This window comes from Motacilla alba, chromosome Z (assembly GCF_015832195.1).
Source record: "Motacilla alba alba isolate MOTALB_02 chromosome Z, Motacilla_alba_V1.0_pri, whole genome shotgun sequence".
NCBI lineage: Eukaryota > Metazoa > Chordata > Aves > Passeriformes > Motacillidae > Motacilla > Motacilla alba.
The window spans coordinates 40,948,888-40,974,617 of NC_052046.1; the positions used below are offsets into that span (position 1 = coordinate 40,948,888).

The window sequence follows — 25,730 nt, forward strand, 5'->3', positions numbered from 1 at the left end:
TGGTTCAGGACGTACAAAATGTCCCCAGCAGCAAGGACACATGGATCTTGCCAGCCCTGCTTAAAACTGGCCAAGTTGAAACAAATTAACAAATTAATCCAGTCACATACAACCTTGTATTCACATGGAATATGAATCGCATCTCCCCGAACTCTCCCTTCACTATGTACCCAAGCTAACAGGATAGCATTTGTATTCTTTACAAAAGCACAAGATGTCTCCTCCTCCAAAAATACATGGGCCACTGCAGACTTTGCTTCTAGCTTCTCCTACAGTGCAGGGCAGAAACAGACAATAGAAAGAAAGGCAGAACACTTACCTAAAAGGAGCTCAGGAGAGACTGCCAGAGATTAACAAAGATAACATAAGATGTAGCAGACTACATTAGAAATAGCCAGAAGAGGAATGACATCCACCTAATCTTATTTCACACATTACAAATCTCTAAAAGTTATAAAATACTTCCTGTATTTTCCTTATAGTAACTAATTTGGAGAAAACTCTTAAGGGCTCTTTTTGCTTTGCCCGAGGCAAAGTATCTCTGCCTTTTAGAGAAGTGCCTCTTAAAAATATGCAACTCATCTGCACACATAGAAAAGGGAAGGCCCAAGCACAGCTGCACCTACTCCTTTCTTAGTCACAGCAGGATAGCTCGGTCCTTCTCTCCTCTGCACCACAGATGGCACATGAGGTTCTTAAAGGTGGGTGCAGTAGGACATGCCTGCTTTCTGGGGATCTTCCAAAAAGAGCAGGCACTGCAGCAGGATTAAGCTGTTGTGCTGCTCTGGGCCACTTCACAGCGACCACGCCACCATGGAAGTGGCACGCCACTGCCATTTCCATTCAGCGCCAGCCTGACTTCCAACCCAGCCCGGGCTGGAGTCCTCCCCCTGCAGAGGATTACCGCCACAATCACAGCTCCGGAGCACTTGTCACAGCCACAATGAGCAACAGCAAACACTTTCTCACCATCGTCAGCTGACGGCCCAGGGCAGCCGAAAACAACACAGAAAGAAATGATGGGGCAGCAGCTGACTAAGCCACAGGGATTAGAGAGGCTCAAATGGGGCTGAAAAGCAGCATGTACTGCTAACCCAGCAGAACTGCAGCTCCAGCCCTCATCTCAGTTCACCCAAACACGGTCAGCTGGCCCCTGGCTCCGAGCACGCCAAGAAGGGGCACAAACACTGACTGCAACACAGAAGTCAGGCAGGAGGGAAAGAACAGCCACCTGCAGACAACCATCATCCTCAACACACACATCACCTGTCGCTGCACACAAATCTGCTTCTCCTGCTTTCTGCCACATCAGCCACAACAGCTCCCTCCTGGGCCCAGGCAACAGCTCCACACTGCCTTGCTGTGACACCTTTGGCCACATTTCTTCAAAACATGGGAACAGTCGAAAAACACAGGCTAGTTACGGCAGCACCCAAAAAGGCAAAATATCATCTTGTTTCCTTCCTGGGTACCATCCCACATTCATCTGCTGCAAGGGCAGGGGCCTGGATTCCCACTGGATCCCAAAGGACAGTGCTTGCATGGCAGCATCCAAGGGTCCATCACACTTAATTTTCCCCTTGTTCACAGACACACAGACACTCACCTGTTTACCACAGTGACATGCCTCTGCATGGGGATTTCTTTAGGTGGTCCACTCCCAGCAGCTGAAGGTAAGGCAGATCGGGCACTCTCCACTGCAGGTTTAACACCTCCACATGCCACTTCTCTGCCTCGGGGCAGGCGAGGAACAGGCCTCTTACTGCCTTCTTCTGGCATGTTCAAAGACCGGGGCTGCCGCAGAGTTCCTTTGGGCTTTCCTAAAGAGTTTGCAGATGCAGCCATGAGTAGCATTCTTCTCCACCCAGTCTACCTCCACCTCCCCGGGCACCTCCTGTACTGCAATCCAAAGGGTTTCTTCTCTACTCTGGTTTGTGGGCACCTGAACTCCCACCACACAGCAGAGGTGACCAAGTTACACCCACTGAGGAACACACCAGCATTCAGGCCACACTGGGATAAACAAGCTCTTGGTCACTTTGTTGTTTATATGCTGGATGTGCCACATCAATTTTGGAGGTTTCAAACACTTCCAAGCAGATTGATGTGCAAGATAGTGAATCAACCTGCCTTTACAATTCCTGTCATTTAACTGTGATATGAGGCACTAGTCCAGCTTCCCAACTGGCATCCTTGTAGAAAAGCAAGAAGCAGCAAACACTTCATTACAGACAACAGGGGAGCACACACAAACTATGAGACCCACTGTTGTTCTAAGCTTCCAACCTGGAAGCAAATGGGTCCTGCCTGGGCTTAATCCTGGACTCAATTCCACAGACAGTCACAACAACAGCACAGCAGTGAGGAAAACCTGACCCATACTTTAGGAAAACAGTGTTACAGAAGCTTATGCAAAAGCTAAGAGGTAAAAAGAGCCAAAAATGGGCATCACAACTTTTGTGGCACTGTGGCACTGGCATCAGCAACAGGAGCTGCTGAAACAGCCAGAGATGATGCTACAGGGACTCCTTCTCACTGTGAGGAAATGGTTCAATCCTCCCACTCCACAACAGGCCAAGGCCAGCCTTAAAGAACATGCAGGCTCATTGCCAAATTTCCTGCCTGCATCTCAACTCTGTTTCTCACAGAAGCAGGAGCACATGAAAGTGAAGCCAAGCATCCTACAAGGACCTTGTTTTCCAAGATCATTCACATCTTGTATACACACCCGAAAAGGGCTTTCTCTCTGATCATGGCTTTCAGATATAAGCATTCTTGTCAAGAGCACTCATCCTCCCAAGAACTCTCCACCTGGACCCTGTAATTCGTGGCAGTAGGTGACGTACCCTCACAGCCAAAACTTTTGTGCAGCAGCTGCACAGTTCTTTCATAAAGACAGGCCCTCTACAGCTGCTTATGGCTTACCTGATAAACTGACAGGAGATGTGTTCTTCAGCCTCATCTGACAGTTCACCTGGCGGACTGTTTTCTTCTTGGAACTCCTCTGTCGAGCCACCAGTTGAGCAACCCGTACAGTTTCATTGCAACTAACAGCATGGCAAATTACCTTGTTGGAGGAGGAAGGGGACAGGGGAAAAAGCAGTCAGTGAGACCCATGCTCATCCACAGCCCTCAGAATCATTTGTATCCCTTTCTAAGCCTGTAACTGTTGAATCATGTAGGCGAGCAGGCAGTTCAGGAAAGGCTTCAGCAGCAGGCAAGGATCTTGGAGATCTCACTCTCCTTTTGTGAAACCCCAGAAGAAATCTCAATGAACCTCAGAAATCAGCAAACCAGACAGCCAGAGCCTCTCCATCACCTTTCCACATTAGGTTGGGCCCTCTGAGAAACAGCCTGGTTTCTAACTCCCATCCCACAGGCCCACAATCTCGCTTTATAACTCTGGGAAGCCATGGGGTTGCAGCCTGTCCTTGTTCCTCCTGCCAAGGCTCACTAGAGGCTCTGGCACCACACTGACCCTGTGGAGCAGGGCTGCCTTTGCCCCACTTACCGAAGAAACTGCACAAGTATCCTGGCTGCACCACCACGGGCACTGGGCTGGCCCCCAAACAACAGCCCTGCCTTGAACAAGCCCATGGGTATCTCCCAGCCCAACTTCATGGCCTCTTGCCTCAACATCCAATCACCACAGGCCATCCTGCCATACAGGAACTTGGCCTTGGCAAGACAGCAAACCATGTGCCTAGCATGCACTTTGCCTGAAAAGAAAGCCCAAACTTTTGGGCCATTCAACTGCTGCAAAGGCAGCTGGGTGAGTACTCCTCCAGGACTCCATAAGGACAGAGACAGTTACCCCAAAAGCACTAAGTTAAAAATGTAAGTCTGTGGTCTCAGCCATGTTCTGTGGTGGTGATTAGTGGTGGTAGTTCTGTGGTAGAGGTTGTGAAAGGGCCCCTTTCTCAACAGTGCCATGGGGCCAGCACTGCTACCTTGCTAGCCATGGCCCCCAAAGAACATCAGAGATGGCCAATTTGCACAGGAGCAGGGCAAGAGAAACTCAGGGATTTCACCAGCACCTCTGAAATTTAGCAAGCAGCAGCTCCAAAAAAGATCTTTTCTCACAACCAAGACAGGAGACAATCAAAGCAGAAAAACAAAAGCAAGAGATTGCTAAGCAGCAACACCTTGTTCCAGGGATCTCTTTTCTTGTTCTAGGGGTGACCCACACATCTCAGGAAAACAAGGGCAATGGATGATGACACTAGAAGCCAGGCAGTACCCTCCAGCTCATCCTTCACCCTCCTGTTTCTCCTCTTCTGCTGCACACCCAGCACCTTTGCTGGGCTGGCTCAACACAGAGCCACTGCTGGGAGGGCCTCTCCTTCTGAGGGAGAGCTCTCCTATCCCAGGACTCCTACTTACAAATCAGACAGTGTACCTGCTGCACAGTCAGCAGTGACAAAAACAGCAATCCAGCAGTCCAATTTAACCACTGTAATGATTAAATGCCAAAATCACAGAAAAATTGCGGCTGGAAAACATTGCTACAGTCCATGTCATACAGCATCTTTGCTCAAAGCAGCAGCAATTAGACCTAGTTAGTCAGGTGGTGGAATATCTTCAAGGACAAAGAACTCTCCACCACTCTGGACAACCTCCTCCACTGTTTAGCCAGCCTCACTGTAAAAAAGTGGGAAGTTTAATGTTTGCATGGGCCTGCTTTTATTTCACTCTGCTATCATTGTCTCTTGTTTGTTCACTGAATACCAATGAGAACTGGAGATGGAGTCTGGCTCTGTGGTTTTTTTATTCCCTTTAACAGACATAAGGATAAGATTTCCCTGAGCTTTCTCTTTCCCAGCACAAACAATCCCTGTTCTCTGAGCCCTGCATCAGAGATGTTGCATTCCAGCCCCTCCATAATCTTCACAATCATTCCATGAACTTGCTTCAGTGTGGCCATGTTGGTCTTGTTCTAGAAAGCTTAGAAAAGGATGTGGTTTCACTGCTGCTGAGCAGAGGGGAATTTTCACCCCCATTAGAGAGCTGGCTACTCTTCTTAATGAATCCAAGTATGCTGCTGGTTTCCCTTGCTACAAATGGCACCCTGCCCATTGTGAACTCTGCACCCACCAGAACTCCAGGGCATTTCTCTGCCAAGCTGCTTTTCAGTTGGTCAACCCCAAAACTATACAGGAATACGGGATTTTTCTTCCCCAGGTGCAGGACTTGGCATTTCCCTATACTGAACTTCATAGGGTTCCTGATCCTCCATTTTTCCAGCTTCTTGAAATCCCTCTGAACAACAAGCACATTCATCTGCTCTATCAGTCTCTCCTGTCATCTACAGACTTGCTGAGGATGATCTCTGTCACCTAGGTCATTCATGAACATGTTAGACAGCAGTTCCTGAGCATCTATTCCCAGGGCACATCACTTTTAAGTGGTCTCCCAATGGGTTTTACACCACTGTTATGGAAGAGGATATTACAAGCCCTACCAAAATTCAGTTAAACCACATCCAATGCTCTCTACTCAACCAATCATCTCAATTTGGAAGGGTATTTACTTGGTAACTTATGATTTTCACTTCGTAAATCTATACTGACTTGCCTTCTTGTCTTTCAAGTGGCTGAACAGCTTTCCAGGAACTTTCCAACAGTTCAATGTCAGGCTGATCTTCCCACCGCACCCTTCCCGGTAAAGGGTGGTGCTTTCTTCAGTCCTCAAAAACCTCCCACAAATTACCATGACCTTTCCAAGGTAACTGACACCTGTGGGTGCACTGCAATAAAGTCATGGACTTATGCACATTCAGTTTTTCCAAATGCTCCCTATCTTAATCCTCCCCAATACGATTAGGACTTCCTTGCCCTGCACTTTCTTCTGCCTGTTTCCATAGTATCTCTATACCCCTTCCAGCTCACCCAATTCTGCTTCTACCTCCTGTGTGCATGCTTGTAATGGTAGATTTAAGTTAGGCACTCCTTCTTCAATCACGTGTGCCTTCTCCAACCTTGCTTAAGAGAGAGACTTTGTCATACAGCAGCCTGTACCTGAGTCATAACCCTTCTTTGTGAAAGGTGAACCTGAAATCCTTCACTCTTTACCCTTTCACAGATGTCTGTGCAACAACCTGCGCTCAACAGTTCGAGCATGGACTGAATAAGACTTTAGTGAAGTGAAACACAGCAAAAGGCTGAAGGTCTTCATTTGCTGTACCTTCTTTCTTCCAGTTTTTCTGTTGTCCCTCTATCCCTGTCCTTGTTTCCTCCCATTGCCTGTACACTTAACCAGCTATTTTAAGGACTTTCTTTGGAAGCACTTGCTCAGAACTGGCAGTGCTCTGGGAGCTGCTCTCAAGGGGATGGCACTTCGTCTTGGTCTTCAAATAATGAACAGTAAACGCAGTCTCAGGTCCATGTAGGTTTGTTTAGGCAGCATCTATATAATCCTCCCAGGCTGCTTCTCCCTGCTCCCACCTCATGCATGCTTGCCTTTATGGCTCAGTTTTGTCAGTGCTCCTGCCCCCTTTGCTTTTTCCCCCAGCTACTGGAATATACCATTCTTGAAACTGGAAGAGGCAATCCTTGTAATCTCACTACCTCTCCTGGATCATTCTCTTCAGGACTGTATTCCATGAGTCTTCCAAGCAGATTCCTGAACAGGCCAAAATCTGCCCTCCCAAAGTCCTGCACTGTTGATTCTACTTTTTGCTTTGTTTTCCTCCTTTCAGGCTCACAGACACCATCTAGCCACAGACAGGGCTCTTCCCAGCCTTCACATCTGCAATCGTTCCTTATTTTCAAGGACAGTGTCTAGCAGAGCACCTCTCTTCATTGATTCATTGCATGTGTCAGGATGTTGGGAGCAGCAGATCCCAGAAACATCCTGGATTGCTCACACTTGGATGCCTTGTCCCTACAGCAGGTATGGCAGTGGCCCAAATCCCTCATGCCGTTGTCAAAAGAAGGCATCATCTGCTTTGTCTGCCACTTCTTCCCCCTCAAGATATTTGTAACAGATAGCCACCATGTTGCCATACACTGGTCTCTCCACTACTCATAAGCTCTTCCTTTCTCATCATCTGCCCCAAGACAGAGCTCCTGGCATCCCCGCTCCTCCCAAACTTAGAAGGTCTCACAGGAGCTCCTCCTGCTCACCACTGGAGCCCATAACTCCTCAGCAGCCAGTGTCAACCTACAGCAGCATGCTGGTTGTGTGACCTGTGCAACAACTCTCCATGACCTTAAATGAGATCACAGCCCTGAACAACACAAAGATCTCCAGTTTCTTCTGGGTGCAGCTCAAGCTGTGGACAGTCATGTACTGGCTTTTCAGAGAGGTGCCCATTTGTGCCCACTTCCAGAAACGCGTATGAGAGCTTTCTTCAAACTCCTAGCTAACAGGAGTGGATGCCTGGGATGGATCACTCAACCTTCGTTGATCACTTTGATTGATCACTTGACCAAAGTCTTATTATAAAAGGTTTTTTGTCCCTATACAGTTTATCAGAGTTTTATAAATTAACATTTTCACATCTCTGGTACATTCCAGGTTTTTCCTGTCACTAATGTTCTACTTTTTTTTTTTTTTTTTTGCATTTCCTTCCCTTGTTTCACAGTGATAAAGTTTAACAAAATGGTTTGAATTAAAATGAATTCAGATGTAAAAAAGGGATGGGGTAGATGAGCAGAGTAAAACAGACTTCAAATTTCTCCTTTTGAAGGGGCTTAATTATTCAAGCAGAAGTCAAAGTTTTCTTAGACAAAAGTGCACCAACACCCTTCTCATAAATGAATATGAGGTAAAGCAAAGTAGGGTTCCTTGAAATGATGCAACCACCTGTTGCAGGTGGACAGTATTTCAATGAGTCCCCTTGCAGTGCTTTCTGTATACTGAACTTAATTCTTATCTTCTGTGGAAACTGGAGGACATAGCTACTGCATAAAGAAAAAGTCATCAGATTTAATCTTTCCCACATTCAAGACAGCTAAATTAGTGTTCAGTATCAAGAGTAACAAAGCACAATTTATATCATTGCCTTCCCAAGAAAATGTCTGTTCAGCCTCAGTTACCTAGCTAATATTCACCTCCCACAAACACTTAAGGCAGCACATAACATGTGGCACTTCAAGAGCAATTTGTATTATTTATTGCCTACTTCATACTATTCCTTTTCGAATGCATTTCTTGTGGTACATCTTGGACAGTTGACCTAGCAGTAAGGAAAGTCTTTTTAAGACTATCTAGACCGCAGCCATGATCATTAACTGCTGGCAGACCCCTGGATATGCATGTCTTTGCTGTGCTGCCCCACTGTCCATAAGGGGATTAGCGGAAGAGGCAAGCGTCTTGACAGACATTTTGGAGGTCAGGGTACTCCAGAGCCATGAAGAGAGACTGGCTGGCTGCGTGCTCTTGCGGTGGCCTTGTGTGGACTCTGAGCTCCCGTATCAGCCTATAATGGAGCTCAAGTATTCTGGAGAGAGGTGAACAAAGAGAACAGGCTTATAATGACATATAGCCTGTAACAAGAAAGCACATGGGAGAAGTCCCAGGTAGCTCTGCAGCACACATTATGCTTGCCACCCTCTGCTTAATGTCTGCTATGTCCACACTGTGGACAGTAGCAACGGGAGTGTCATCGAACAGCAGTGTGGGCTCATTTGCACCTTTCCTGCCTCCCAGCTGTTCAACAAGGCACTCCCTCTCAGCTGTTTCAGTCATGCAGAGCACAGCTGGCACCTCTGAAGCAGAGTGAGTCCTCCTCAAGTACCTCAAGACCCCTGACTTTCTCCTCTTTCACCTCCTAAAGCCACATTTCACTCTCTTGTAACAGCTGCCGCAAAGAATTCACTGCCCCAGTGCTATCCAAGAGTTCACAAGGCTCTCAGCACACATCGCATTAGTGGATAAACAAGGCTCTCAAGGGAATGGGAGGATACCAGATTACACCCTGCAAGGCCCTAGTTAGAAACAGATGGCTATCTGCCAGAACCACCACGAGGAAGCATTTAATTGCAGGATCACAAATACTCCCAGACCTGAGGTACCTGCAATCCTGTTACTAATGTAGCTGCAGCTGAGGCAGGCTTTGGAGAAAAAGAATCCCAAACTTGCTTGGGATTCTTGTCTGCTGTAAAAGGGCAAATTCTGATGTAAATATGCAGAAAGGGAACCTGTTGCTCAAAACCAACCACGTTTCCAGGTTTAGGACAAAACCCAGGATACCTCTCACTGTATTCTCACCACGGAGCTAATGAGGGAGAACTAGTTCTGAGTTCACAGATGCCATCCTGATCCAGCTGAGCAAACAAGGAAGCTCAGCCTTAAGTCCTGTCTCTTCAGACCTGCTATGACAGCCACACATTGTGCCAAACATCCACTAGCTTTTTGCTCTGCCTCAGGCTACAAAGACTTCAGGAACCCAGAACCATAGCTCCAACGAGGGAGAGGCTTCAAGCTTGCCATGCAGACCATCTGCAAGTCACATAGCTACATCAGCTATCAAGAGAACACATTCTGATTTCAAACCAGGAAGTCCAGACTATTGGGCAAGGAGGTTTGTGGTCCTAGCAAGCTGCTTTCAAGGTGGCAGCCACCAGGAGACACAGGCTAATGCAGCAAGAGCAAGGAATAAGGGACAACTCTTCTACCACACCAATCCTCTCCCAAGATCTGCTTCTCCTTCTTGATCTGTGTGACGACCCTTTATCCCTTGCATGCTTGCCAAGCTGAGGCACTCACAAATGTTGCAGCAAGGCACCTCACTTAGATGAGCTCTTTGTCACCTCAGCACATATTTGCAGTCCTGTCGCACTGCAGTCCATAACAAACAAGAATCCTAAGTCCAAAGCAAGCACTTATAAGCAACAGCACCTAAGAGTTTTACTGTAGGAAAAAATTGATGCTAAACCCCACTGAGAAGAGATGATTAACACACAAAAGTTAACCTTCTTTGAGGTCCCAGGACAAGCCACCAGTCTCCTCTAAAGTCAGAAATGCTGAGAAAGGGGCCAGATCTCCACAGTCACACAAGTGATCTTTCCACACAGGATTCACATTTCCAGGAACAAGCCCTGCAATTTTACACCTTCTGCATACACAACCTTGGGTCTGGAATGTAGAGGCAGGAAAATAAGGAGCACTTAGCATCTTAGATCACAGCTTCCACCTCTCCCAGAATTAGTGCACCATACACGTGCTACAGAAATTCACAGCACAAAAGGAGGTAAAGCCACGAACCAGAACATTCTGCAAACACAAAAGCCATTTCTGAACCGTAATTCTGAAACTTGATTCTTACCTCTCCCATTTTGTTCTCTTCCATTCTGACCACTCCTGGGATACTCTCTAAGTAGCCTTCCAGTGTGTCATATCCTAGATGCCTGAAGGGAATGAACTCATTGGTCAGGGATCTGTATTCATTCTGAAGTTCTGACAAACGTATGCCATTTTTAAAGGCATGAAGAACAGCTCGCAGGGCTTTTGCAACAAGTTCTGGCTCCTGCATCTTTACCTATAACCCTGTCTCCAAAAGAAAAAAAGAAGAGAAAAAAAAGCATTTTTACATACACAGGCTAAAATCACTGGCTTTTACTATTCAAGCTCCCTCCCCCAACAAGCCAGAATGCAGCAACTCAGAGGCTCATCTCTGGAGATTGTGATACTTCTGGGTAGACCTGTAGGGCCTTGGTAGTGCAAGCCAAGCATAATGTGGTATGGAACACACGGGGCATGACATTGTCAAAAAGTGCTGACAAAGGAGCGCAGCAGCCATCATGCACAGGCTGGCTCTGCCGGACAATCACAAGGGGCCACATGCACAGAAGAGGGGCGGGTGCTGCTAAGCAATTGACCCACCACAACAAGTACTGGATACTCTACCTGGGACAGGGCAATTCTGGATGTGTTTATAACTGGCAAAATAGAGGCACTATGGAAAGTGGCCTGGGGGTCCTGCCAATGGGAAGCTGAACATGAGTCAGCAATGCCCTGGAATCTGGGAGGGCCGCTCGTGTCCTGAAGTGCATCAGGTACAGCACCACAGCCAGGCAAGGGAGAGGATTATCCCACTCTACTCTGCAGTGGGATGGGCTCACCTTGAGTGCTGGGAGCAGTTTTGGGTACCACAGTATAAGAAAGATATTGAGCTGTCAAGAGAGTGTCCAAAGAGGGGCAACAAAGATGGTGAAGGGTCGTGAGGGGAACTCATATGAGGAATGGTTGAAGTCACTTGGTCTGTTCAGTCTTGAGAAGACTGAGGAGAGACCACATTGCAGTCTACAACTTCCTTGTGAGGGTAAGAGGAGCAGCAGACACTGATATCTACACTCCTGTGACCAGTGACAGAGCCCGAGGGAATGGCCAAAGTGGTGTCAGAGAAGGTTTGGGCTGGATATCAGGAGAAGGTTCTTCACCCAGAGGGTGACTGAGCACTAGAACACACTCCCCACAGAAGTGGTCACAGCACCAGGTCTGACAGAGTTCAAGAAGTGCTTGGACAATAGTCTAAGGCACATGGTGTGACTCGTTTAGTTTCCTGTGCAGGGTGAGGAGTTGGATTTCGAAGATCCTGTGGGTCATTTTATCCAATTCAGGATATTTTGTGATTTGATGACACCTGACTACCTGCAGGGCTAAAACTTCCACTGAAAGTGAGAGAAGGCACAACCACCACCCCCTGTCACAGCACCACACACTCTGTGGTGTGGAGTGTCCCTCAAGAGAGACTGGAGCTGCTCCGTGTGCCCCTGAGCCAGCACCTGCACCAATGACTACATCTCAACTCCACCATGGACACAGCATGCATCTGGGGCATGCAACATCTTACCCACAAGCGCATAATGCCTCGACTCCACAGACTCTTCAGAGAGAAAACACAACTTAAGTCCCCAGGCACGTGATCCTCTGACACAGGGATAATTTTGTTCCGGCCTTCTGTATTTTCAGCCTGTGTTGCTCATGTCTGGTAGGGCCACGGCATGCCCAGAGCCTGCCCCAGGGACATGCACTGCATGACCATCCCACTGGGCTCTGCCTGGGCATGGAGCCTTCTCAGCCTGGATCGAGGGACAGACCTCGATCCACTTTCTGGGGACATGTCACGGTGCTTGCTGAGGCCTGCCTGGCGGCCACCTCACACAACTCCACAGCCCTCTCTGTGACACCTCCTGGCTGCTCCCCAAACAGCTCAGTGCTTTTTCTACAGCCACGCAAAGCGGAAAGCCTGAACCTGCCTTTTATCTTTGTGCAATGCATTTCATCCACATCTACCGAGTCATTCCATCAGCTCTCAAGAAAGACTGCTTTAGCTACCTCAGGCTTACAATTTTACCATTACAAATGTCTCATCTATATACCTCTAGAAATGTACATAATTAGCATATCTAAGTATGAATCTGCTGATTCATTCCTTCATACAGACAACTCCAACTATCCACATACCCTATGCATGAGCTGCATATAAATATTTTGATCTCTGAATACTTCCTGGTACAAGGAAGCAGGAGCTGCAACAGTGAACAAAATGGCATCTCCCTCCCACAAAATGGTGGCAGAAACCTTCCAGACAGGGCTCCAGCCCAGGAAGTCTGGGCAGCGCGGGAAGCGGTTTCAAGGCCAGAGCCAGCGCTACCTAAAGCCCTCCCAGCCCCCCAGCTCACAGGCCTGCACACACCTGGGGCTTCTCCAGGAGCACCCAGCTACGCCCATGGGACCTTGGGGAGCGCCAGGCACAAGCGCTGCAGGGCAGGCCCTGTGCTCCCAGCTGGGCGTCCTCATCCCAGGCCCTCGCTCACCGCAGGGACACTCCTGCCACAGGAACCTCCCTGCCACGGCCCTACACCAAAGCCGCACAGAGCTCTCGCACAACCCAGCAACAACCCTGCTCTCCAAGTCTGTGCTGCACGCAGGCTCCAGTCCAACACTGAGCACAGCACACTGCTGCACCTCAAACGCCTCGTCCTCGCTCCCCAGCAGCTCATGTGCAATGTGAGCCGAGACAGTGCTTCGGGAGAAGGCCACCTCACTCTCCACAAGATGCTCCAGCTCTAGGCACAGCACCAGAGTGCCCCTCCTCCAGCACACCAAGGCGAGCGACTGCTGCCCACCTACCTGCGCGAGGCTCTCTCACATCGGCAGCGCTGCCACGAGGGGCCTCGAGAAAGGCTGGTCTGCACTGCTCTCCCCAGAGGAGACCCTCTCCCATCACCGCTTCCCTTCCTGGGGAAGTCACCAACTGGGCAACAGCACACCAACTCCAAAAGGAAGAGAAATGACAACCTCAGCACGTTTCAGATGCCACCACACACACTTCACGCTCTCCCTTCCTGCACCCAGCTTCACAACGGTCCAGCTCCGGGGCCAGACAAGGAGGCACAGCACCAAGTCCTCTTCTGCACCCTTCCTTGACACAGCACTTCACTAACCCAACCGCACCTCTTGCTCTGTGCGCTTATATTTGCACACAGGTACGCCCACATCCCTGCACCCATACAGACAGTACAGCCATACACGTCTTCACACACACATGGCCCCTTAACCCTGCAATTTCTGCCCTTGCTGCTCCAGCGGGTTTCACCGACCGACCCTGCAACAATCCCTTAGCAACAGCTGCCCTCACAGCTGCCCTCTGCTCAACACAGGCACTGCCCAGGAGGAGCAGCACACACTGAACCTGCACATCTCCACACAGCAATGGGCAAATCTACACTGGCTACTTGCATCCTTCTCTTATCCTTTCAGAGACTTTGCAGCTGCTGCACCAAGCTTCAAAGAATCAGTAGACGTCATTGCCACCTGCCAGAAGAAAAAAGACAGACGAGGTTCATATCTCCTTTGGTATCACTCAGTTTCAAATGACATCATGTGTCACAGAAACCTGTAAGTGATATAAAGTCCTGATCATTTAAAAAAATCCCAAACCCTCAAGCACTGAGAACTACAGCAAAAAATGCAGTTCTGTCTATCACTGTTTTTCAAGCCACATTCATTCAAGAGACATGGAAAAGCTGATGGGAAAATTTTTGGGGTCTTTTTGTCTATTGTCTTTTTTAAGTAATAGACACGATTTCTTATTTGGCTAACATGGCTCTTGAAAGTTCTCTTTCTAAACCTTCTGAATTTATCTTCCTACTCAGGTAATATTAACAGTATATGCACTACATCCACGGAGTGACGAAGAAAATTTAAAATAACCTGGAATGGCAGTTTTAAAAGTTGATTCAAAAGAAAAAACTTCACTAAAAGAAGAAACTGAGGATCACGGGGGAATGACATCATGTCAATATCAGACATGTCAGTTGTATACCAATACAATAGTTGAATTATATCAGAAATAGCAAAGAGCATATTATAAAGTCCATCTCCTAAACTATACTGTGAGGAGTAGTCACGAGGACAAGTTAAACGAGGTGACAGGTCCTAGGGTACAAAGGTTAAACTGAATCCAGTCTCAACCCACACCTCACAATCTTCCCATTCCTATAGTCAGCAATAGACTTGCAAGGCAGTAATGGTGACAACACCGATACATTAACAGAAAGCTACACAGCTCAGAGTAGCTCCGAAGCTTTTTTAAAAATCGTTTTTGAGTTAAGCTGCTTTAACATGAGGTTACTCAACAGTTATGACATTTTTCCGGCGGTTCACTGCCTCCAGACAGCAGGACACCACTGGAAACGGAGCCCGAGCTGCCTCATCATCACTAAGTCGAAGCACATCGCTCAAACCACCTCTGCCAGCATGTGAACCGAAACTTCATTCAGAATGCTCAGAACGGATGATCCGCGCTGCGGATCATTAGCCAGGCTAAGAAAAAGAGAAAATGCGGACAGCTCTCCCGCAGGGAGGGGATGCACTCCCTGGTAGCCTCGCTTTCCGCAGACTACAAACACTCCCCCGGGGAACGCGTCTCCGAAGGCAGACAGCATCCACTAACCCGCTGAAAACGGGACACTTTCTCTGTCACCGCGCAGGCACTGAGAAGGAACAGCCTCCCGCTGGCTGGCAGCGCCCGTTCCTCCGCGCTGCCTTTCCCCTCAGACCGCGAGAACTTACGCCCGGTGGGGCTCCACTCCTTGCCTTCCACTTCCTCCACCCGGGGCTCTCAGGCACCGGCCAAAGCCTCTTCGGGCCGCCGCCGCGGGCCGGGCCGGGCCGGAGCCGGGCGGAGCCGCCACCTCCCTGCGCGAGGCCGGGGACTGAGGGGCTGCGCGGCCGCTCCCCGCGCCACCGCCCAACCGGCCCGGGCCGCCCCGCCCGGCCCGACAGCCGCCTCCGCCCCGCCCGCTCCGGCCCCGGGCGCCTGCGCGGCACCGTGTCGTGCCGCTCCCGGGGAGGGCCACGTGTGCCCTCGGCCGCGGGAGCCGGGCGGAACCTGAGCAGGACTCGGCGGGGGTGGCATACAGCCGCGCCCGTGCCGCCTTGGGCCGTCGGTGCCGTCTTCCCACGGAACCGGTGAAGTCTCAGTCCTGTCACAAGGCAGCAACCAAAGTAGCCTTCCAGAGGGAGCTGAAGGGGGCTGAGGAATAACAGCTCCGTTAGAGCGTCAAATTCTCTTCTGCAGAAAATCATAGAATGTTAAGGGGTTAGAAAGGACCTTAATGATCATCTAGTCGCAAGCCCCTCTGCCATGGGCAGGGGCACCTCCCACTAGAACAAGTTGCTCAAGGCCTTATCCAGCCTGGCTTTGAATGCTGCCAGTGTTGGGGCATCCACAGCCTCCCTGGGCAGTCTGTCTCACCACCTTCACAGCAAAACATTTCCTCTTAATATCTAACCTAAATTTCCCCTCCTTCAGTTAGTACGTGATTATGCTTGTCCTGCTGCTACAGTTCCTGACAGTGCCTTTTTGGCTTCCCCGTACAACCCTTCAGATACTGTTTGCACTGAGGTTTCCACACAGCTTTGTTTTCTTCAGGTTGAACAGCCCCCAACTTTCTGAGCCTGTCCTCATAGGGAAAGTGCTCCAGTCTTTCAGCAACTTTGTGGGCCTCCTCTGGACTTGTTCCCATAGTTCCATGTCTTTCTTAGGTTGGGGGCACCAGAACTGTATGCAGTACTCCTGCAGATCTTTAATTAATTCACTTAAATGCCTCAATTTCTGAATACCAAAACCCAGTGAATTTAGTTCTGCAGCTGGAGCTCTCTCTTGTCACCTTGTACAAAAACCACTCCACAGGTGCATGTTCCATCAAAGAGGTGCTGGTGTGTGCCTGCCTGCACTGCCATAGGGCTGCAGCCCTTCTCAGGAGATCTGTGCTTGCCCAGCCAATATCCAGGTTGCTGCCAGTCTCCAGGTGATGTTCATCTGCACAGGCACCTTGGGCACTACTGCTTTCTTGAAAGCTGTAGACCCACAGCTTCAGCTTTCACTGTGTTGTCCAGCGTTGCAAGCACATGGCTGATTTGTTCCCCACGCAAATGGTTATTAGTGATGCAGAGCTGCTCAGTGTCCTGTATCAAGGGACCCTGCCACCCTGCATGTTGCCCACAACATCATTCCTCTCTCTTTGGATGGTCACTTCTGAGAGCCAGACTGGAAGCAGCATCAGGCCAAGCTGCGTGGTCACCAAATAGTGGAGATCTGCCAAAGCCAGAGGCTGGCCCCACAGAGGGGCACATGCCAGGAGCTGCTCAACCTCACAGGGCTCAGCAAGGGGCCTGCAAGGGGCTCCCACCTTCTGCTATGACTGCAGAAGCTGCCAGAGTGCAGTATGCTCTGACAAGATATTTTTAGAAAATCCACACATTGAGCATCCAATGTTTAATACAAAGTTTTCTCATTTGAGGCTATTTTAATTTACAAGGGCTTTCAATTTTGTAGGGCAATACAGCAGTTACAGTAAACATGCACATTAAATTTTGCAGACTGTAGCATTTCCAGTATATTACAGAATCACAATACGGTTGTGAATCTCCTAAGTGGCCTCTAGAATATGCATATTGTTACAACACTGTCTCAACTGCTAGGAGGGGATATGTGTGCTGCAGCCAGCTTAGGGCTGAAGCACTCTCTTTAAAGGTTCTTTGTTCATAGTTTTTTTGACATTTTTGTACTTAATTGTGCTTAATCTAGCTGTCACAGCTAATATAAATAAAACAAGGTTGTAGGCCAAGAGAAGTTTGTACAGAGCAAGCTTCCTGAGGCCTTGTAAACAGTATCTACGCCACTGCCCAGAACACTATCCTCGTCCTTGAAAAGCAGGCCTTACTTTTTTTTTTTTTTACTTTTCCTTCTCTTGGTCTAATGTGGCCATAATTTTGTACAGACTATTGTTGGACACATATATTCTATGTCAAATGAGATATTTGCAGCACCAACACAATGATGTAGTGAGAGAAACAGGGGCCAGGTGTGAAGGTCTTGAGAAGCAAGAAGCATAAAAAATACAGGCATGAAGTGTGACAAGATGGTGTCACAGAAACTACAGGAAAAACAGAAACTCTTCAACAACATGTTTTCAGGCTTAGAGAATCAAGGCATTACTTTATTCTGCTCAGTATGTTTTTCCAGCCAGGATGTGCAACAGAAATTACTTCATCCAAACATGCCTGGATTGTGCAGTGAAAATCATTCCATCACACGTGTTTTTTACCAGACTTTTCACATATTTATACATTAAACCCCAAAGAAATTCACATTCATTGGTCTTAAATTACACAATTCTTAGTATTTGATTTCCTATTGGCTATTGATCACCTTTGATGCTAATTGCACCTTCATTCTTTTTTTCTCTTAACAATCTTTTCCCAGCCCAGGTGTCTCCAACTGCACTAGAAGTGGTAATGTTCATTAATGTTTGCTAATGGTCGTTAATAGTTAATGGTTTATCTCCTGTGTATCTTTTGGCTACTCGGAATCCACAGATATTAAGATCATAGAGATGCGCCTGGGGAACAGGATCGTTTGAAGAGAAACTTCAATTCCCTTGCCCCTGGACAAAGGCAAACAAATCCCTGACCAAAGTTACATTAAAAAAAATTAAAAGTGGTACAATTTCCAGCAACTGCGCAAAGGTTTAAGGCAGGGTTTGGTTTGCAAAGGCTACTGTTGGCCCTCTGCCAGTCTGAGCAGGTGAAGGGACATGTTCACCCAGGGCATAGTCTCCTGCAGGCTTGCATTTCCAGGACTGAGACAAAATTCTACACCAAACGAGTTTCATAACAAAGACCTCATGTAGCTTGGTAATCAGATACACCTCCACTTACAGGTCTCACTGAAATTTTGTGCTGTGAGAAAGGCACATGACACAGCTGTGAGAGCAACTTCTTCTGACAGTGCCCGAAGTACACTGTGGTTGTGGATCATTGGACTGCACAGGACCAAAACCTGCACCTGCTGGCCAGGTATCCAAAATTGCTGCGAGTGACAGTGCAGGGCTACTCCACTCATTTCATTGGTGCTGTGGCAACCATAAGAACCCATGACAACCTCAGGATAGGGTGATAGGCAAGCAGACATAGGAGAAGAGGACCTTGAATGCTTTTAACATGAAAGTTTTCAATCCAAGATGAGACCTCTGCAATTCTGTGGCATATGATATCTCCACAATGAGTGGGTCCAATAGGTAGAGAATTCCTGTGTCTTTTTCTGGCAGGTGGCAATGACGTCTACTGATTCTTTGAAGCTTGGTGCAGCAGCTGCAAAGTCTCTGAAAGGATAAGAGAAGGATGCAAGTAGCCAGTGTAGATTTGCCCATTGCTGTGTGGAGATGTGCAGGTTCAGTGTGTGCTGCTCCTCCTGGGCAGTGCCTGTGTTGAGCAGAGGGCAGCTGTGAGGGCAGCTGTTGCTAAGGGATTGTTGCAGGGTCGGTCGGTGAAACCCGCTGGAGCAGCAAGGGCAGAAATTGCAGGGTTAAGGGGCCATGTGTGTGTGAAGACGTGTATGGCTGTACTGTCTGTATGGGTGCAGGGATGTGGGCGTACCTGTGTGCAAATATAAGCGCACAGAGCAAGAGGTGCGGTTGGGTTAGTGAAGTGCTGTGTCAAGGAAGGGTGCAGAAGAGGACTTGGTGCTGTGCCTCCTTGTCTGGCCCCGGAGCTGGACCGTTGTGAAGCTGGGTGCAGGAAGGGAGAGCGTGAAGTGTGTGTGGTGGCATCTGAAACGTGCTGAGGTTGTCATTTCTCTTCCTTTTGGAGTTGGTGTGCTGTTGCCCAGTTGGTGACTTCCCCAGGAAGGGAAGCGGTGATGGGAGAGGGTCTCCTCTGGGGAGAGCAGTGCAGACCAGCCTTTCTCGAGGCCCCTCGTGGCAGCGCTGCCGATGTGAGAGAGCCTCGCGCAGGTAGGTGGGCAGCAGTCGCTCGCCTTGGTGTGCTGGAGGAGGGGCACTCTGGTGCTGTGCCTAGAGCTGGAGCATCTTGTGGAGAGTGAGGTGGCCTTCTCCCGAAGCACTGTCTCGGCTCACATTGCACATGAGCTGCTGGGGAGCGAGGACGAGGCGTTTGAGGTGCAGCAGTGTGCTGTGCTCAGTGTTGGACTGGAGCCTGCGTGCAGCACAGACTTGGAGAGCAGGGTTGTTGCTGGGTTGTGCGAGAGCTCTGTGCGGCTTTGGTGTAGGGCCGTGGCAGGGAGGTTCCTGTGGCAGGAGTGTCCCTGCGGTGAGCGAGGGCCTGGGATGAGGACGCCCAGCTGGGAGCACAGGGCCTGCCCTGCAGCGCTTGTGCCTGGCGCTCCCCAAGGTCCCATGGGCGTAGCTGGGTGCTCCTGGAGAAGCCCCAGGTGTGTGCAGGCCTGTGAGCTGGGGGGCTGGGAGGGCTTTAGGTAGCGCTGGCTCTGGCCTTGAAACCGCTTCCCGCGCTGCCCAGACTTCCTGGGCTGGAGCCCTGTCTGGAAGGTTTCTGCCACCATTTTGTGGGAGGGAGATGCCATTTTGTTCACTGTTGCAGCTCCTGCTTCCTTGTACCAGGAAGTATTCAGAGATCAAAATATTTATATGCAGCTCATGCATAGGGTATGTGGATAGTTGGAGTTGTCTGTATGAAGGAATGAATCAGCAGATTCATACTTAGATATGCTAATTATGTACATTTCTAGAGGTATATAGATGAGACATTTGTAATGGTAAAATTGTAAGCCTGAGGTAGCTAAAGCAGTCTTTCTTGAGAGCTGATGGAATGACTCGGTAGATGTGGATGAAATGCATTGCACAAAGATAAAAGGCAGGTTCAGGCTTTCCGCTTTGCGTGGCTGTAGAAAAAGCACTGAGCTGTTTGGGGAGCAGCCAGGAGGTGTCACAGAGAGGGCTGTGGAGTTGTGTGAGGTGGCCGCCAGGCAGGCCTCAGCAAGCACCGTGACATGTCCCCAGAAAGTGGATCGAGGTCTGTCCCTCGATCCAGGCTGAGAAGGCTCCATGCCCAGGCAGAGCCCAGTGGGATGGTCATGCAGTGCATGTCCCTGGGGCAGGCTCTGGGCATGCCGTGGCCCTACCAGACATGAGCAACACAGGCTGAAAATACAGAAGGCCGGAACAAAATTATCCCTGTGTCAGAGGATCACATGCCTGGAATAATGAGGAAAAGACTGTAAGAGGGTCCTCCAAAAGTCTCCATATCATTCTTTACAGTTACGTCATCTTTGAATATAAATCACAGGATTCTCAGCATGCAGTGAAGTCTGTCCTGTTGGACAACAGTTACTCCAAGGCCCATAAGGACCAGAACTCCTCAGGAAAAGGCAAGTGGATCATTGTGAGCATTGGGGTGTTGCAGAGCTTTTCAGCCATCATCATGGTGCATGTGGCTCTGACGCGGTGGATAGTGCATATATAGAACTGCTGAACAAGGCAAAAAGGCTGCATGGTAGACTACTGTGGTCTACACAGGGCAAGGTCACACCAAGCCACATCCTTTTGTTGGAGGTCGAGCTTCATTTTCACATGCCCATCCTCTTCCTGTCCATCTTCTGAGGTGATTTTCAGGCAAATGATAGTCTCAGATTTCTCAAGGTCTATTCTAATCCATCCATGGAAACACATAATAAAGGACTCCGCCCTGGCCACATAATGAACAGGGCTAATGAGTGTAGATGTGCATTGGCATTGGCTGGTCACAGCTGGGACTGCTTCTGAATGTTTTGTGTACTCCTTTGGAACATGGAGGAAGAAAAAGGGATTCTTTGCCTCTGTGCGGTCACATTGCATATGTGCTATGTGCCTATTTGAGTTCAAGGACAGACAAAATTGCCTGTTCAAGCTCTGACACTGGTGGATTGCTGTTTTTGTCACTGCTGACTGTGCAGCAGGTACACTGTCTGATTTGTAAGTAGGAGTCCTGGGATAGGAGAGCTCTCCCTCAGAAGGAGAGGCCCTCCCAGCAGTGGCTCTGTGTTGAGCCAGCCCAGCAAAGGTGCTGGGTGTGCAGCAGAGGAGGAGAAACAGGAGGGTGAAGGATGAGCTGGAGGGCACTGCCTGGCTTCTAGTGTCATCATCCATTGCCCTTGTTTTCCTGAGATGTGTGGGTCACCCCTAGAACACGAAAAGAGATCCCTGGAACAAGGTGTTGCTGCTTAGCAATCTCTTGCTTTTGTTTTTCTGCTTTGATTGTCTCCTGTCTTGGTTGTGAGAAAAGATCTTTTTTGGAGCTGCTGCTTGCTAAATTTCAGAGGTGCTGGTGAAATCCCTGAGTTTCTCTTGCCCTGCTCCCGTGACCCTTGACCCTGCAAATTGGTCATCTCTGATGTTCTTTGGGGGCCATGGCTAGCAAGGTAGCAGTGCTGGCCCCATGAAGGGCCGCTTTTTAGACTGTGCCACTACCTTATAGGCAGAGCTGAGGTTTGCAGAGTAAAAAGTGTGCAGTTTTGCAGAGTGAAGACTGTGTCTTTCACCTGTGGGTTAACTGAGATGTAACCTGTTGTGGCAGCTTCCACGTGCATGGCTTTTCTGAGACTGTATGGAGAGATGGGTCTCTTTATGTGCTGCAATGTGGTAGTGGAGATTGTGGTTTGTGAATGCCTGGGTGCAAGCCACAATGCTGTAGCACAGAGACCCACAACTGGTCTGTGGGTCTGTACCCCAGGGCAGAGAGAGATGACCCTTTACCTCTTTGCATGCTGCCCTAGCTACCGTGACAGGTGATGTGTGTGTTGAGGATGATGGTTGTCTGCAGGTGGCTGTTCTTTCCCTCCTGCCTGACTTCTGTGTTGCAGTCAGTGTTTGTGCCCCTTCTTGGCGTGCTCGGAGCCAGGGGCCAGCTGACCGTGTTTGGGTGAACTGAGATGAGGGCTGGAGCTGCAGTTCTGCTGGGTTAGCAGTACATGCTGCTTTTCAGCCCCATTTGAGCCTCTCTAATCCCTGTGGCTTAGTCAGCTGCTGCCCCATCATTTCTTTCTGTGTTGTTTTCGGCTGCCCTGGGCCGTCAGCTGACGATGGTGAGAAAGTGTTTGCTGTTGCTCATTGTGGCTGTGACAAGTGCTCCGGAGCTGTGATTGTGGCGGTAATCCTCTGCAGGGGGAGGACTCCAGCCCGGGCTGGGTTGGAAGTCAGGCTGGCGCTGAATGGAAATGGCAGTGGCGTGCCACTTCCATGGTGGCGTGGTCGCTGTGAAGTGGCCCAGAGCAGCACAACAGCTTAATCCTGCTGCAGTGCCTGCTCTTTTTGGAAGATCTCCAGAAAGCAGGCATGTCCTACTGCACCCACCTTTAAGAACCTCATGTGCCTTGGGGTCTGGGTGCCAGAGGAGGAGAGGAAGATGTGCTTGGAGCACTCATGAGAGCAGCAGCCAGCCCCAGATTTTTTCCTGAGAGCACAGTGTTCTGTTGACGGCTGATAACTTTCCTGCTGCTTCTCACCAAAGGGGCCTTTGCTGTGTCTGTGCTTTCCTGGGTGTGCTTTTTTGACAGTTCCCCAGATGGTGCTGACAGAGTGGACAGGTGCCCTAGGGGAAAGAGGCAGCCTTGGGGCTGCAGTGTGGATCTGCTGGGGCTTTGCTCAGGGCCAGAGCTCTTCCCAGGGGCAGGAGACACTCCTTGTGGACTGTGGCTGTGGCAGCAGCTCTTTGGACTTGCCCAGACAGCTGCTTGGAGCAGTGGGGAGGTGGGTGGTGATGCCAGCAGATCCAGTGGTTGTGAAGCCAAGGTGGGCATGAGGAGATAGATGTCAGGAATAGGGAGGAAGCCAGAGGAACTGGAAGCAGCTGTGTGAGGAGTGGAAACTTGGAGGTAGGGAAGAAAGATGTGCTGAGTGCAGCGGGTGAGGGAGTAAGGCCAGTGACCCAGCAGGAACAGGGAGACTTGAGATGGGCCTCTGTGTGTGCACCACAGCTCTGAATGTCATGAGAGTGGACTGAGTTAACCCCTGTTGTGGTCCTGAGCAAGCAGGGTGGAGCTGCAGTGGAGAAACCTGTCACCAGCTCTGTGCTGTGTTTTCTTAAAGATACTGTTGTATAGAGGAGAGAAGGACTAAGCCAACTAGCTGTGCAGGAGAGATTTGTTCTGCAGTTCTTTCCACCTCAGGTCCCCCTTAAGCCATCCAGTCTGGGACCTAGTCTTTAGTCCATTCAGACTCTGCCACACCAAATTCTCATGCTCATGCATGCAGGGCCTGGCCCTTGGGCTCTTGAGGGTTTTGCTCCCCACCTGCATCCAAGACAAGACACCTTGTGTCTGTCTGGGGTTGTGCCATCACAGTGCATCACCATGCCTGCATGCTGAGTACTGAGGGGCCTGGCCTTTAGCCATGCTGGGCCATGAATTTCAGACCCTTACTTGATAGGACAGTTGTCACACGGTTTCCTCAGGGCAGACGGAACTTTGCCATCAAGGCTGCCCAACTCTCAGCACCCCTGGAGCTGGCCCTGGAGCAGTGCTGAATACTCTGAATACTGTGGCTGAATACTGTGGTGAATACTGCTGAATACTGTGGCTTGGCCCTCATGCTGTCAGATGTCATGTCCTCCCCCTCCCCCTGGCTGTGTGAAACATTGTTCCTCCATGTCTATGTTTAACCCCATCTGGCCACCAAGCGCCACACACAGCCATTCATGCACTGCCTCGCTAGTGCGACTGGGGAGAGAACTGGAAGAGCAAAACCTAGGAGACTATAAAGACAGTATGATATGGAAAACAAAAGCAAATATAAAAAGCACATAAGCAAAATGCACTAAAGAATTCATTCACCACTTCCCATGGGCAGGCAGCTTTTCAGCCTTCTCCAGGGGCTCCCTCCCACCTCATGGTGACTTGAGGACACAAATGTCATCACTCCAAGCTCCAAACGCCTCTTTCTTCCTCCTTCTTGTGCACAGATTTAAATACTGAGCATGATGTCAAATGGTCTGGAATATCCCTTTGGCCAGTTCAACCTCCCATGTACCTCCAACTTCCTCCCCAGCATGGTAGTACAAAAAGCAGAAAAGGCCTTGACTCTGCGTAAGCCCTGCTCAAGAATAACTAAAACACCTCTATATTATCAACCCTGTGTGCAACACAAACCCAAACACAGCCCCATTCTATCCACTATGAAAAAAAATTCACTCTATTCCAGTAGCAACCAGCACACCCCAGCTCACCTCAAGCCAAGCACCACTGAAGCTGGCTGTCAGGCCATGCCTTGGCCTGCCCGGTGCCCCTTTGCAGGCAAATTTCAGAGAGCTAAACTCCCCCTGCCAACTTTTCCCCGTCAGGGGCCTGGGTCCCTTGCGCCCTTCCTGTGGTGGGCTACCCCCAGGGCACAGCTTGCTAATGCTTTCCCAGCACTTGCCCTCTTCCAGGGGGGAATGGCACCTGCAGAGCAGTACCCCACACCTTTCCGCCACTCCTCCCAGCAATGCTGCCTGCTGCTTCAAGGGCTGGACCACCTCACTGCCCTGTGAGACCCAGCAAGACCTGCTGGCAATGCAGTCCTCAGCAACACTGGGAGAGCAGTCTTAGAAACCTGTGTCCTCAGTACCACACCATACTGCCATTTGTTTTCTTCCCCAAACTGAATATAATTTCAGAGGAGGATTACTTAAAGAAAGATGGAACAAGCTTTTAAAATCCATGAACCAAATCGTTAAACATCTTTGCATAACTACAGCACACTGTAGTTCTTAAAATAATTTTTAAACCACAGCAATAGCATATCCAGTATCTGTCTGGGTAGTTCCTGAAAGCCTTTCCAAAGTCAGGGGCGGGTTCTGCTATCCTCAGTCAGAAAGCAAGAGGGCAGCAACCTCCACTTTAACAGTGACTTAACTAGCCAGGAAGATCATGAAGTGGTCCGTGCCCAGCAGCAAATGTCCATGTTAGTGTTAAAAAGGAATTGTCGGAACTAAAGTCTCTGTTTTAGTAGCATGGTACTTGACACTGCTTCATTTTTGTGCCAACACTCATAAAACTTGTCAGACACCTAGAACGATATTTATAATTAACAGAAACTTTAGCAGTTCCCTCTAACAGGCAGAGAAAGCTGAGATCTTGGGCAGGTTTTAGCAGGATGCAGGTTAAAGTTTATGACCAGAACTGCTGACATACCTAAGTTACAAACTTTAAAAGACTGAAAAAAATCCTCAAAATGTTCACTTGTAACCCAAAGAAGCCTAAAAAAGGTGTTAAAAGGTGTTTCTAGAGGAGAACAAGTATGACAGGCCATTGTAGACAGCAGTAATACAGGAGTGACGACAGGTCCTGTGATGGGAATGGTTGATGAGGAGTTAGGAAGAAGAGATGCTGGCAGGGGCCAAAGACAGGGAAGCTGAAGTGGGAGAGTGCAGAAAAAAATGTGCCACCCAGTCAACTGAAGCAGTCTCTTTTCCTGTAGCAGTTCTGATGGAGTGTCTTTGATTCT

General features: G+C 49.2%; 1 protein-coding gene across 7 annotated transcripts in view; it reads right to left on the minus strand.

Annotated features, from left to right (window-relative positions):
* TDRD7 (tudor domain containing 7) overlaps positions 1 to 15,273 on the minus strand; it is a 47,373-nt gene extending 32,100 nt beyond the window's left edge. Inside the window, exons 1-5 of one of the 7 annotated variants that reach the window (XM_038124645.1) lie at positions 15,025 to 15,273; positions 11,798 to 13,764; positions 10,271 to 10,491; positions 2,926 to 3,067; positions 1,607 to 1,820 (exon numbers count right to left, since the gene is read on the minus strand). In XM_038124645.1, coding sequence (XP_037980573.1) covers positions 1,607 to 1,820; positions 2,926 to 3,067; positions 10,271 to 10,477 — 563 coding nt within the window. In that variant the 5' untranslated portion in view covers positions 10,478 to 10,491; positions 11,798 to 13,764; positions 15,025 to 15,273. Of the gene's footprint in view, positions 1 to 1,606; positions 1,821 to 2,925; positions 3,068 to 10,270; positions 10,496 to 11,797; positions 13,765 to 14,905 lie in introns of all 7 variants that reach the window. The other 6 variants (XM_038124643.1, XM_038124641.1, XM_038124646.1 and 3 more) reach the window with 6 other exon arrangements.
* Between the last annotated feature and the right edge of the window lie 10,457 nt (positions 15,274 to 25,730).